Consider the following 15,596-nt stretch of genomic DNA (forward strand, 5'->3'; position numbering starts at 1 on the left):
TCTGTACACATACGCTCTCTTAACATAACCAACCGACGAATATTGAAGAGAATATAATATGTGAGCAAAACTGGGCATATTGATATGCCATTTGAAATATATTCCCTTTTATTGAACTATTATTTATTATTTTTTAAATTATTTTATGTTAATTCACTTTTACTTTATTATGAGAAATATATCAAAATACATTTAAATTATTACTAATAAAGTATTTTGATATATTTCTTAAAATAATTCATTAATTGTACTTGACACCATTATGGAGTCATAAAAGTACAGAATTGTGTTTTGCCGTCGGTATTTCACATTCATGCTTCAATTTTTCTTTTCAAATGCATGTGTAAACATATGTAACAGGACATACATATATTATGTCGTTTACACATTTGTATGTATTTTTATGTAGATATGTACACTCATTACTTCATGTGAAATCTCCGTTGACACATTTTTTGCTTTTATGTCAAAGAGTCAATCTGTCGAAGAACTGACGCGACGACAAAGCGTCACAACATTGTGTTGTTGGTAGAAAATCCGAGATGTGCCATACACACTCTTACAAACATACATCGCATATGGGCAAGTGTAAAGTCAATGTGTGTACAAAAAATTCGAACGTACTTATGTAAATTCTTTGACAAATACAGTCAATCCCGGTTAAGTGCCAAAACCAAAGATGCAGATTTTTTGTGCTTTGTAGTACATAAGCGATTGTGGTACTTAAGCGAGTGGTACCAAAAAAAATTATTTCTATGTATTTAAAAAAAAATTACCGTTTTCTTTAAAAAATTAAGAAAAAAAAGTGAGATGCAGCAAGACACCGGCAGATAAGAGGGATTAGAGGAGTGATACTTAACCGGGGTTTACTGTATACATAAATCAGAGGAATATTGAATATTTTCTTTAAAAAGTTTCTTGAATTGTAAATCGACAAATTTACTATGTGGTCACTTTTATTCTAAAATATTTTAATATTCATATTTGAGGGGTTGTCACTTTTCCCTTCTAGAGGGAATATCAGAAATTTGTTCAATTTATGATTTTTAGCTTTTGCCATCGTCGCGAAAAGACGCTTGTAGGCAAACGCATGCTCGGGGAGACGTGTAAGGCGTTTGCTTTTATGAATGAAACGACTTAGCTTATTGCTTGTGCGCCAGCGTTCATGAATGAAAATGTTGTTGGTGTGTGATTTACTACAAATTTAGGATTTGTCAATTTGGCTGCCATATTGATTTCTGGTGCTGATGCTATTTGAGACAATTGTTGTTTTTGTACAACAATGTTTGTATTTTTCTTATTGGCTGACGTACTTACATTTGTACGCTTAAATGTATGTAGATTTGTGTATGCATTACTTATTTTGCGCGGTCATATGCATATTTGTACATACATACTTACATATAGAGCAGTGCGCTCACATGTATTTATTGATAATTGATAATATATTATTATATTATATAATATAACATATTGATGTACATACATAAATTATTAATTCTGTAAATATTGAAATTAGAAAATTATGAAAACAGTAAAATATCATTTTTTGCATAATCTTTCACATTTTATCAATGTAGCATTTGTGCAAAATAATAATAATTTCATCATAAAAATCGTTTATATGGCAAAAAATAATCATGCATATGTGAAGTGGCATTTGTATTTCTTGTTTTCTCATTCATTTCATTTCATTTTTCTCTTTATATTGGTAGATACGTATTTTGTCAGAAAGCGTTGTTAAAAACTCTCATTTCTGTTAAATAACAGCAAAACTATACAGAAAGTGGTGAACTCCTTGATCTCAAATTTTCAGCCAACCAATCGAGCATCATACAAAATTCAATTTGCACCTTCTCATTGTTTTAAGTTCTCTGCTAATGCCGGCCGTTTCATTTCGTTTCGTTTCGCTTTTGTACATATAGAGCCTAGTACTGGCGAATCAGTTCGAAAGTGAAGCGCAAACGAATCGAAAGCAACAAGTTGCTATTGTCGCAATCGCTTTCGTTGTTGGTTATTCAGCAGATTGTTGATGATTGTTGCCGTTGTTGTTTGTGCGCTTGTCAACATAAACTTCGTGCGAATAAAACGTAACGTTGCAATTGTGTGCTTATGCCGTCCGTTAAATTTTCATTATTTTTTCTGCAAGTGCAGGTCGGAATGGGTGCACTTTTGTCGGTCACAAAGTGCAGATTACGCGGTTTATTGTGATCTAGATATATATACAAATACATATAGTATATATAATTTGTTTTTTACAGTGACAAGAAAAAAGTATAAATGTAGTGAAACGTGACGTATAAAAATATGTATAATTTATTGATGTGCGATTTGATAAAGCGTGGATGATTCATAAAAATAAACGCGATTCCATGTAAAAATGAGAGATCAGAATTTGTATGGGAAATGGAAATATGTGTGAAAAATATTGCCAAAAGTGTAAAATTGCTTGCAAAATTAAAAAAATCATATAAATAAATTTAAGAGGCACACCTAGTGTGACAGTGTAAAAATAAGGAGATTTTTCAAATTAAAAAAAAAAATAACTGCATCAATTGTGCTCAAATTTTAAGGGTATATTTAGCATATTTTAAAAATACACAGTTAAATTTTTGAAGGAAAATATTTAAAATTTTTCATGTTTCTCGCGATCTTCAACGGCACTACTAGATTATCCACCAGTGGTTTCGAACTTCTCCGTGGTTGAAACCTAAAAAAACAAATACTCTACTAGCCGACATTGTCCGCACAATGACCTACGGTCGAACAAAAAATCAAAAATTAACGAAAAGACGGTTTTCGAATCATTTGTCTCCGAGTAATCACTGCAACAAATTTAGAAAAGACTGTTTTAATAAAAACGCCAAATTTTTGCTGATCTATTTAATTACTTAGTAGCACAAAATAAAAATTTCTTTTAAGAACAAGCAAATATTGCACAATACTTTGAAAAAATGTGCACTGGTCCAAACTGTATTCGAATAATATCGTTTGATTAACATTTATTCATATTTTTCCTCTCATTTTAGCAATCTTTTGAGTCACAAAATTAAAGAAAAAGTAACAAAACGAAATATATTTAACTAACGACGGAAATTTTTATATACATAATTTCCGAAATAATCAACACAGAAGTATTATTTCAACGACTAAGTTTAGCATACGTACAAGCATACCAAAGAGTTACGCCGATTTCTTGTCATTACTTTAAATCTAAGTAATAACTACATATAAATTTATGCGTCATGTCTTCACCGACAAAATCTCTAAACCAACGCGATCGTATACGTGATCCTCGCGAAGATATCCTGCTCGAAACAAATTTCGAAGATGACGGCATATTAACACATGCCTACAACAACAATCCATATAATGGTGGCACAGCAATACACAATCGTCGACGCAGCACCTATCGTTCAGATCACTCTTTGGACCGCTATACTGAACGCGGTGGCGATGAAGGTAAATCCATCAATAGAGACTGCACACATACCCAAGCATACGTATGGTTGTGCACCATATTTTTTTTTAGCGTCAAAATGTTGCTAAATTTAGTGTAACCAACACCGCTTAAACTACAATAGCTTCACAAATGCAAAGTTTTGTATATTTTTTATGCATATATTTTATATTATATTTTTCTTTGTTGCAAAATTACGTAATTTGAAAGCCATGTAATTTAAACGTTTGTAATATGACACTTGCAGTTAGTGTTAAGTGCTAAATTGTGCTCAAATTTTACGCTTTACGACGTCACACTTTTTACGCTTTTATTGTTGTTGGCATAATTTCAACCTTCTTTTGACACACTTTATTACATCACTACTAGAATGCTATAATTGCAGCCGGTGTGTGTTTTTATTTATTTTTCTTATAATTTAACGCCCTGTGCTGAGGTTATTAGGTTAATTAGCCTTTTGTCAGTGAATATTTCTTGTGCTGTTGCACAGTCACCCTAACATATTTTCTTTTAATTTTTCTAACAAATAAGCACAACAACATTTTTTTTTTTTTGTAACTAATACCCAGTTATTCGTATTTTCTCCAGCCTTGCCACCCTCTTTTATGTTTTTCTTAATAATCGTTCTACCGCAACTTTACTGTTTACTTTATTAGCCTCATTCAATACCCACCGCATTTCTTTGTTTCACTATTTAATATTTCCCCATTCTTATTATCTTGCTGTTATCACACAAACCATTTGCCAACAAACCGCAATATCCATTCCATATCTTATCATCGCATTAGTTGTCGCTCTACACACAGTCACAACCGGAGCAATAAATTTCGTCATATTTGCTAAACTCTGCCCAAAACGTAAAATTATTTCAGCTCGAAGTCTTTCGATGGACTTGTATGTATATTCTTACACTCATATATATTTATAGTAAGCTCATTGTAAGCTTTCCTCAATGCGCATCACATCAATTCATGCGTTCATCTGTTCCAATACTCATTTTGAGTCACCTACTAGCAACTATCCAGCTTGCTGAAGTGTAGCTCAAGCTTTTAGTGAGGTGCCTTGGCGCACAAGCTAGTCGATGCACAAGCTAGCAGCTGCTGTGCCCACCGTATGGCCTTTGATATGAGCACGCATTAATACAATTTGTTTTGCTGTAATAATTATTTTATTTACACTGTAAGAAACGAAAAATGTCTGGGAAATTGACTAGATGATTCATTGAACGTGTGAGTAAAGCGTATATATGTATGTATGGTAAATAGTAGGTATGAATATTAGTCAGCAGCAGCAATTTCGTGGATAAAAACGTTGGTTGGCGTTAAATCAACTATAAAGTGTTTGTGTTCGATGAATATTTACAATGATGTCATTAAAATTTCTACTATTTTGTTCAATCATAAAAAATCTTAGCTATTATGCTTTGTATTAACATATTATAGTCACAATTCATATTTTACCACTAGAGGTACTTAAACTTATATAAGCTTAAATTCCTCTAAAATTTTTTACTGACCGTTTTGGTGTTTTGCATTAAACACTAAGCACTAACACGGAGTTTACAAGATAAATAATTTTGCCCTAACTTTTCATAAACACCGCGTCTTGCTTTTTATAGCGATAAAAATTTTTTCAAGGCATTTCTTCTTCTTTCCACATTTTACTGTCAAATGCAAACGTACATTAAATTAAACGCTTAGTTTCTTAGCACCAAAATAAAAAACTCACAATTGATCTTAAACACAAAACTCAAGATTTTGACATAAGTTAAATGTATTCTTAAGCTTTAAATATGCATGTAATGCGTGCCTGCCGATTCACAGCTATATTAATAACATAACATTAAATTTTCAACTAAAATTTCTTTCAGTGCACTTTGCATTATTATTATGCTAGCTCTGCCTGTAGTCATCACTTTGGCAGTTGTTTTGTGCTCAATTCTAATGTGAAACTTTATTAGCAGACAGCAGTAGTAGTAGTCAATGAAATCACCCACAATTCGTCTTCACAATTGCCGACATTAGTTGACTTATAATTGCTTAACTTGGTCCATTGTTGAACTTAAGGGTCAATTATGCGATGTTTGTCAGTTAGATTGAATTACATTGAAAACAAATAATGAGCCCACACATTTATGTATGAGTATATACATAAAGCCACTTGTGTGTGTATTAGTTTCAAGCACACTCTCAGGCAAAAGTGCAAAGTTGAAGATACCACTTAAACTTTTGCATAAGCTCTGACTTAATTGTGATACAAATACACATATATAGGTATATAATTAAAGTTGGATAAACCTGGACTTAAGGCGCACAAAGTGCAGTTAACTGCGCGTACTTAAGTTTAAGTGATTTATAGATAGATAACTATATAAATCAGTTAGTATAATTGTGATCCTTGTTGTTATTGCTGTAAGTGCTCTCGCGTGTATTATGGAGCTGTCAATATTTTGACTAATTATTTTGGTAACATAATATATAGCATGCAATTGTAGCAATATTGAGCAATAACATATTGTTTAATGAGAATTTACAGAAAAATTTAATTTGCTTATTCATAATGTTTTCGAAATTTTCTGATTTATTTAAGTTTTTTCTTCGAATTTTTAAATAATATTCTTAACGAAAAAATACTGTATAAACCGTATACATCTATTTATAGTGATATATTATAATTGTATTGGTGCCTTGAATAACAGTTTAAGAGCCAAACCAAGTCTGACAGCCTAAAAAAAGAGAATTTTTAGGGATAAAAAAAAGTTTTATTTTAAAATTCTAAGCGTATATACATATATATATATATATATATAAATTTAAGGAAATAAGTACAATTTTAGAACAAAAAAATTAAATATTACATGCGATATCCGACGACGCTGAACCAAAAGGTCCTCCACTGCTGCAGTGATTTCGGCCTGCTCCGTGGATGAAATCTAAAAAAAACTCTCTACTAAAAGATATTTTCCATACATAGTGGCGTTTAAAAAAGTTGAATTTTAACCTTAACTTTGGTCGTTTTTGACCTGTCAAAGTTTGATATATGAACAAATCAAAAAACTCATTGAACATTTTATGGCGAACAATACCGATACAGAACACGCAGAAAAAACTTGATACCATTTTTCATCATTTTTCTCCGAATAACCGCTCAAGCAAATCTGAGTAATGTAGTTTTGCGAAAAACGCGTTTAAATATAAATTGAAACCGCAATATTAACAAAAAAAATTTATTTATCTAATTTCACACTTAAAAGTTAGAAAAAGTTTTTAAATCCATGTATTCAAATGACATTTGGCCTGATATTTAAAACAATAAAACAAAAAAAAAAAAAACAAATAATAATAATATATTTATGCTTTGAGTATTTAAGATATACTTATAATCAGGGTTGCGAATAATGCATTAAAAAATAATTGAATTAACATATGAATACATTTTTTTGTTTTGTATTCCCAAATACGGGATTAAAAACTAGAAAAAGTGTTTAATCCCACATACCGGTTTAAAAAATTAAACAAAATTTTTATTCCGAAAACCGAATTAAAAATTTATTTTTAATTTTTAGTCCCAACTACCGGATTGAAAAATAAAAATTAAAAATTTTAATCTCAAGCAGATAATTAAGAATTAAAAAAAATATCTGGTTTAGAATTAACATTTTTTCGCGTTCATCCAAATCAAAAAATTATATTTTCAATTTTCAATCCCAAACATGCTGAATTAAAAAATTAAAATTTTATTTTTAATGCCAACATCGGGGTTAAATAATGAAAATCGAATATTTAATCCCAACACCAGGATTAAAAATTAAATTTTTATCTAATATTATTTAATTTTTTTTAAATACATAAATAAAAATTAGATATTAAAAAATTTTTTAATTAAATTTTTAAAATTTTATTTAAATTTAATTAAACTTTTATTTCTTATTATGTTTTTTTTTTTTTAAATAAATAAAAATTTTATTTAAATACCTGATTAAAAAATTCGCAATTGTGCTTAATACGAGTTCAATTAGAAATAGTTATTAAAGTAACTTTGTTGTTTTTTTGTAATAACTAACTTATGTAGATACATATGTATAATATGATTTCATACTCCTGTTGTTGTTTTTGTTGTTGTAGCGGCAGAATTCATTATTTTTCATACTCCTGAAAGCTCTTGGCAGGTCTTGTGTATTTCAAATTATGTATATATATTTTTCTTTTTTAGAAACTACAACAGTATTTCTGTAATAATCTGTGAAATTAAATTAATTTATTCTCCGCAAAACCACAAAGCATTTCATCGTACAACAAAACTCAATTAAACTAAGCATTAATCTTAAATGAAATTATCTCGATGTATGTATGTATACATTAAATACCATACATAACAAATAGGCCTACTTGTATTGTATAATTATACACAATCGAAGTAAATAAGTACAAAAAGCAAAAAGAAAGTGATTTAATTTAAGAAAGGGACAATTTAAGATGAAAACCGCAAATAATTCCCAAAGCAATCATTAAAAACGCCTGCAACATTCACGCAAACAAAGACAGTAAACAGCAACAACAACAACAACAAGAAGAAGAGCAGCAGTGTACTTAGAGCAAACAAAGCGACACAACGACGCACAGATGTATCGATAAACCAGCAAGCAAACAAAACGGTGAAAGCACACAATTAAGCTTCAATAGTGATTGCAAATAACAACAACAACAAAAACACTATGCAATGCTACCATCAAAAACACGCAGCACCAAAAACACCGTCATGCTCCTACTAAATGATATCTTTCTACTGATATTTTCAATACTACGATGCTTATTATTTATACGCTTCACTGGAATAGGCGGAGGATGTGGGTAACAGCACAGCACGATTACAATTCAACCATTTTTCATCGCCCAAAGTGTGATTACCGCGCGCACCGATAGACGCAGGCTAGCAATTTCGCCCATCCGTCTGTCTGACATAGCAGAACTTCAAAACGAGTTCGCACACAATTGATTTCCTTCCGTTTTGTGACACGTCGTAATGTACATATGTGCGTTGAATACTTAAGTAAGCGTTGCTGGTGGAGCATTAGTGGGAGCATACATTTATGCACACGACAGCGAGAGGAGAAGAAGTTGCGATAAGAGGTCGCTTGAGAGACAACCAGACAAATGGTGAAATCAACAAAGATAAATATAATAAAACAAATATGAGTTAAGCTGGTAGATAAACAAAAACATCTATATTATATATAAATATGTATTTATAATCGGCCGGTACTCGAGGCAGGAAGTAGTATAACATATATCGGAAATATTTAGCTAATGATTTTTTTTAATACAAATATATTATTTAACGTAAAAACTACAGAATTAATAACTTACCACAACAACTTAATTAATCAAAAAATATATATGGTAAAAGATAAGCTGTAAGGTGTCAGTAACTCAATCGGCGGTATTACACATTTTTTGAATCAAATAGAGAATATTATATTTACCGAGTCTACGTCAGAGTGAGCCTGCATATTTTTGAAAAATTATGTTTAAGAGTTTATAATAATTATTAGCGCTTTCTACTATTTTTTTTTTTCTTAAGCATTAGTTGTATGGCGATAATCAAGATGGAGACATTTTTCGCTAGAGTGAATTTGAACCGGCTAAATAGGCGCAATGCTAACCGCCTCAATAGATTTGTGATAAACTCAAAGCGTTTTATCGAAACATCAGGGTTTTTTATTTCGTACCTAGGAGCTTTTGGCAACACAAAGGCGTAATGTATTCCTGTCCAAATGAAATCCTCATATTCTCCGTCGCGAAGATCAGTCCCGAAACTATACTAACTCACACCCTCTACCTAAGAACAGTTTTTTTTTTATAGAAAAACACTCAGTAGTTTGATTTTGACTGTAAAAATTATTATTTTTATTATTATGGTAGATTTTACTCTTAATAAAAGACAATATTTTTCCTTAACTTTTAACTTTTAAAAATCATAGGGTAAAGCAAAAGTTGTACTAACATAAAAGGTTACCATTCACTATTTTTCATGCATTGTAGATAAAAATTTCGAACATAGTTCTAAAATATTTTCGAAACATGTTAATATCAGCATTTAATTAGTTCATTACTCATACCAAGAGCTTACAACACTCTATACGAAAAAGCATACATGCACTAAAATTTAAATTCTATAAAATAATAGATTTTCCCCACAGGGAATGCCCCATAAGATGTAACTTGTTTGAACACCCAATACTTGCATATTTAAGGTGTTAAATTGCACGCAAATACGAGCCAACAAACACCTGCTGTCGCTCTGCCCTGCAATTACTTGAGTAACAATAGCCAAGCTGACATTCGTGCTTTATGCTGCCATTTAAACTCTGCTGCTCCCACTTTGATATAAGGCATGCAGATGAATACATATGTATGTAAATATATACAATGTACATACAAGTATATACATACATACATATATGTATGTTTTTGCTATCCCGTGCAGCGCTGCTGCCATTAACATAGCCATTACCATTACCGTCGCCATTACTAGTAAGCCAGCAGGGCATAGTCTTTTGACGAATCGGCATGCAAATATTATTATTTAAAGGTTATTGGCAAAAGTCCTTTACGCAAAGCATATTTACACATATGGGCATTAAAATGGGTACACATTGTTGAATAACTAACTAAATCGCATATAGAGGAGCCATTATATTAATTTAAAAATGTTAATTTCAAAATATTAATATTCTAAATAAATTTTAGAAATTTTCTAAAAAGTTATATGATTGGTTAATTATTTTATGATTTTAATGGTGTTTATGATACATTTTTTTTGAGAATTTTTTTATCTATTCGGCTTACACACGCAGTTTAAATTGAACATTTCGAGACATATTTGATATATGTGGTGTATTTCTTTCTCTGTATCACTGTACTGATCAAGTACAGTTCGATAACTAACTATGTGCCAAATTCTAGCACTACAGAATATGGTTACTAAAAGTTTTCAACTCATACACAAAATACTTCGTTTTAATGAGAAATTAAATATTTTTAAGGTTTATTCAGTTTTTTTGATTTAGTTCGTGAGACTATCCTAGATGGACACCTATAAATAAAAAACTTAGCGTATTCCTCTTTCAGTGACCTTATACTTATTTACACAAAGATGAGTATGTGTGTGTGTTCTATTGGCCGCTAGCCAGCCATCAATCCACATATATACACAAACATTGAGAATTCAACCAAACCATTGGTGGTTTGGACAACTCCACCGCCTAAATATTGTCTCACTAACGGCACGACCATCAACAGACAAACCATGGTAAATAGCCACCAATGTGACAGCATCATGATCAAAAGTAATAGCTGTGGCAGCTAGAGTAATATCAGCATAGAGTCATCAACAAACGAGTGTCGATGCTGGCTGCTGATTGTGGTTGCAACCCAAACATGCAAGCGTATCCACCATATACCATACATACATAACTGTAGGTATGTAAACAAAGTTGAAGTCGAATTTAGATTGGGAAGGTTGTCGCTTTATAACCGTCTGCCATTTATCGTTTGCTGATCGCTTGTATAATAGTAATCGAATTAGCGACGGCATGGATGATGGTAAATTGCCAAACTAAAATGAGCGAAAAAATTTGCGCGACGAGCAAGAAAGTTTTGTAATGCGACAACAAGTTAAATGGTAGTGCAATTAAATTTTTTTTACAAACGGTAAAAGTCATAAACTGACTGCATTTGACGTTATATGCTTTGCACCATAATTTACAGCACTTCATCAGTTACAGCACTCGCTTGTTTGCAGACACCAAGCGCCACCCAACGATAATGACTCTGTTAATTGTGCACAAAAAACTGTGTTCATCTGTCATTATTTGTTTATTTTTGCATATGTGTGCACGCGCTTGTTGTTTACTTACATATGCATGCATGTATGTGTGTATCCTTTTGCCAATTCGCATTAAATTATGTCCATCAGAAATGTTCACATCGCGCACAATATTTTACAATTAATTACATTTTATTTGTTTATTACAATGCCATCAGTCGCTTGGAAGCTTTATTTTTCACACATTTAAATCTCACGGCTGATAATGCTTCAATTTTGCATACGCATAGCCTTTTGTGTCCGATTATTTACGGATAAAATTCCCATTATTTCAATGGTAATGCAGTAGATTAATATAACGTTTTTTGCGCATTAAGGCGAGTTAATATATGCCATTGAAATTAGTGGATTGGCAAAAATTAATATGCATTAATAAGCGCGAAAACTATTGTACGATAAACTGTATTTTAATATCTGAAACAAACTATTCTTTTTGTAGCTTGAATTTTTTTAACAAGGTATTCTGATTTCTTCACAATAGCTATCTGCATCAAATCTATACAAGCAAGTATAAGCTATATAAGCATATGTAAGTATACCTGTATAGCTAATATTAAGGTGTTTTCTAGGTTTCACGACTTCAAAAAAAATAAATTTTTATTATCTTATTTAATTGTATAACATCTCTAGAATATTGTTCTAAATTCTTAAGTTGATGACAGTAATAGTTTTGAAGTAACAGCTTTAGAAAGTTGCGCGCACGAGTTCAGCTACATAGTCACTTAAAACTTTAAACGCGTTTTTCTCGAAAATGTGCTTTCAAAGTCAGTTGTCAAGATTTCTCGAGAGCAACTCAAACGATCTTAATGAAATTATACACGAAATACACTGAGATATAATTGACTAGGTCTTGAGCTGAAGATTTGTTTTGTTCAATTACAACTATTTAAAAAACAAAAAACCACCAAAAATTTAATTTTTTGTAAAATCGTCTGCCAGATATACAATTTTCACTTTTTTTGTTTTTCCTTCGTCCAATACCCAGTTAATGGGCTTAATTCAAACACGTATTTTTTCTTTTTACTTTTTATGATGCTGTCAGAAATTCTGCTGTCAACACAAAAGCACTATTTTTCCGAGGCACTGCCGGAAATAACGTCGTAATGACCGAATTTCGAATATTTTCCTTTGAAAATTTCATAAAAGCTTTGTAAAATATGTATGTTCGGAATAAAAGAAAGTTTGAATAAAATATTTCATCTTTTATATGCAAAAAAGATTATTACTCGACGAATGTAACATGTAACCCCATAAGTTTGTAAAACCCAGAAAACCACTTCAGAGACCCTATAATGTACATACTTGTATGTACGTAATAATCAAAGTGACATGCTGAGTCGATTTAGCCATGTTTGCTTGTCTCCTCCTCTATCTATATATACGCGAACTAGTCCCGCAGTTTTTGAGATATTGATCTGAAATTTTGCACACGTGCTTTTCTCTTCAAGAAGCTGGTGGAATCGCCGATATCGGACCACTATAGCATATCGCTGCCATACAAACTGACTGATAGAAATCACATTTTTGTATATAAAACTTTTTTATATAACAAAATATTTTCACGAAATTTATCATAGAATATTGATCAAAGCAAGGCTTTAATATCCGAATATATTTTTATAACACTATAACATATAGCTGCCATATAAACTATTCGTTCAAAATCAATATAATAATTTTTGTATACCATTTTATGCTATGAGTAATGTAACTGTGAAGGATATTATAGCTTCGGTGCAGCCAAAGTTAACTTTTTGTTTTTGTAGGAAATGTAAGTGTCGGACCGCCCTCCAAGTTATTACATGCTATAAAATAATGACAGCAAATAAAAACTTTAAGCGTCTAATACGATATAAATAATCCAAAATTTATGAATTTTACATATTCATACTAAAGTAAGTTCGCTTAAACTTATATCCAAACACCACACTGCCTTCAATCCATCATACCCAGAGTTTATTTTCACCTAACACTCATAATTTCATCCAAACATGTTACATTACAATGATTAAGTAGGTATAATAATCCTGTCATTTACACAAAAAAATATACATTTTTTGATTGACATATATATACATACAATATGTCCCGAGAGCATACCAAAGGCGCAGTATCCACATTAGCAAACCTCGTATTTTCAGTATTTTTCACTTTCTCTTTTTAATTTGCACCACAATTGAGTCAAAGGAGCCCAACATCAAAGCGATATGTACAATGTAATCTCGAACAACAGATGGCTTGCTTTGAGAACACAATACTTATTGTGGCATATTCAAATGTTGCCATTTTCTGAAATTTAAGCCAATTTCGCTAACACATAAACATACATGCATATTTCTGCTTTTCATATACATACATACATATACACATATGTGAGTGTATATAGTCATTTTCGTGAGCACACGTTTGCCTTTGCCTTACGCACACCGATAATGGATGTATGCCATCAGGCTGCAGTTCAACCCATTCAGTGAGCAATCAATCTTGTCTGACAAATCTCAATGCATGCAAAAGTTTAAAGAAGAGAGCATATGTATCAGAATTGGCTTGGCATAAAAGAAGGATTCGCATCCATACATTAATGTATATGCTTCTATCAATGTATGAAAACGCTTACGAAGGCAAAAATCATTTGACTATACGTAGATATGGTAGTGCGTATGTTAGTACATATATATATTATAGTTTGGGTAAAAAATTGAACAAACTACATAACAACCCATTAAAATTCGTACAAAAGTCCTTTGACTCCGAGTATGTCGTTAGGAAAACGTTACGCTACACATCTTATATTTATAATACAATTTCATTTTGCTTTGCGCAACAAAACAAGAAAAAAAATTTGTGAGAAGTAATACCCTTCATAGGTATATTTCTTATAACATAAAATGAACGGTCAGTTTGTATTGCAGCTATATACAATAGCGATCCGAACTATTCAATATGTTCGGAGATTGTAGCTTTGCCTTTGACAATAATCTGTGCCAAAAGGAATTGGATCGGAACTGAACAATACGTTATAGCTGGCTCGTGATTTAACTCACGGGAAGTTGGCTGCCCGCTGGCTCTATATAAGTAAAGCAGGCGCCGTGCCTGGCCAGTGTTTAGGTCACTCTCATGCCATCATGTGATTTAAAAGTCACGAGATGACCTCACGGGAAGCTGACTGCCAGCTGGCTCTATATAAGTAAGGCAGGGACCGTACCTGACCCGCGCTTAGGTGACTGTCGTGACCCGATGCGATGTGATTTAAAAGTGATGAGGCGACCTGTCATAAAGCTGGCTGCCAGATGGCTCTATATAAGTAATGCAGGCGCCGTGCCTGGCCAGTGCTTAGGTGACTATCGTGCTTCGATGCGATGTGATTTAAAAGTCATGAGGTGACATCCTGAGAAGTTGGCTGCCAGCTAGCTCTATATAAGTAAAGCAGCCGCCGTGCCTGGCCAGTGCTTAGGTGGCTCTCGTGCCTCGATGCGATGTGATTTTTAAGTCATGAGGTGACTTCACGGGAAGTTGGCTGCCAACTGGCTCTATATAAGTAAATCAGGCACTAGGCCTGACTATTGCTTAGGTGACTTTCGTGCCTCGATATGATGTGATTTAAAAGCCACGAAGTGACCTCACGTGAAGCTAGCTGCCAGCTGGCTCTATTTATTTACATTTAGCAAAGTCCACAACCTTTGTTTACATTTGTCCAAGTCCACAATCCTTTTTTATATTTAGCCAAGTCAACAACCTTTGTTTACATTTTATGAGGTCACTGACCCCTTGATCACATTTGGCAAGGTCAATGAAACCAATGACTGTTATTTAATTTTAAAAAGGTAGGCAGCTATTTGCGATCTTTCTTCAAAATTAATATTATTATATACTTTTTGATTGAAAATATAAAAATATTAAATTGTTTTTATTTATTTTTTAATATTTTTAATAATGTATCTCAAAAACTGAGAGAACTAGCTCGTATATCTACAGACAGACAGGCGGACATGGCTGAATCAACTCAGCTCGTCATGCTGATCATTTATCTATATCTATATGCTTTTCAAGGTCTCCGACGTTTTCTTTTGAGTTTTAAAAACTTCTTGGCAAATTTAATATTCCCTGTTCAAGGTATAAAAGTGCGACAAAAAATAAAAAAATTCATGTTTCAGTGCACTTTGTTGTAGCCCTTTACACATACATAACACTTCGCTCCTGCTCCTGCAGATATGTTTTGATTTTTTAACGCTTACATTGAAGAGATATG

The 15,596-nt window shown here is 32.2% G+C and overlaps 1 protein-coding gene across 7 annotated transcripts in view; it reads left to right on the plus strand.

The window, feature by feature from the left end:
• M6 (neuronal membrane glycoprotein M6) overlaps positions 1-15,596 on the plus strand; it is a 69,887-nt gene that overhangs the window by 42,441 nt on the left and 11,850 nt on the right. The window contains exons 1-3 of one of the 7 annotated variants that reach the window (XM_070110870.1): positions 1,933-2,090; positions 2,262-2,437; positions 3,030-3,462. The exons of 1 other annotated variant lie outside the window; for it this stretch is intronic. In XM_070110870.1, the coding sequence (XP_069966971.1) occupies positions 3,246-3,462 (217 nt within the window). In that variant the 5' untranslated portion in view covers positions 1,933-2,090; positions 2,262-2,437; positions 3,030-3,245. Of the gene's footprint in view, positions 1-1,931; positions 2,155-2,261; positions 2,438-2,555; positions 2,575-3,029; positions 3,463-15,596 lie in introns of those variants that run through there. 5 more of the 7 variants (XM_036361003.2, XM_036361004.2, XM_036361007.2 and 2 more) reach the window with 5 other exon arrangements.

The sequence above is a fragment of the Bactrocera oleae genome, chromosome 6 (assembly GCF_042242935.1).
Source record: "Bactrocera oleae isolate idBacOlea1 chromosome 6, idBacOlea1, whole genome shotgun sequence".
In the NCBI taxonomy this organism is placed as follows: domain Eukaryota; kingdom Metazoa; phylum Arthropoda; class Insecta; order Diptera; family Tephritidae; genus Bactrocera; species Bactrocera oleae.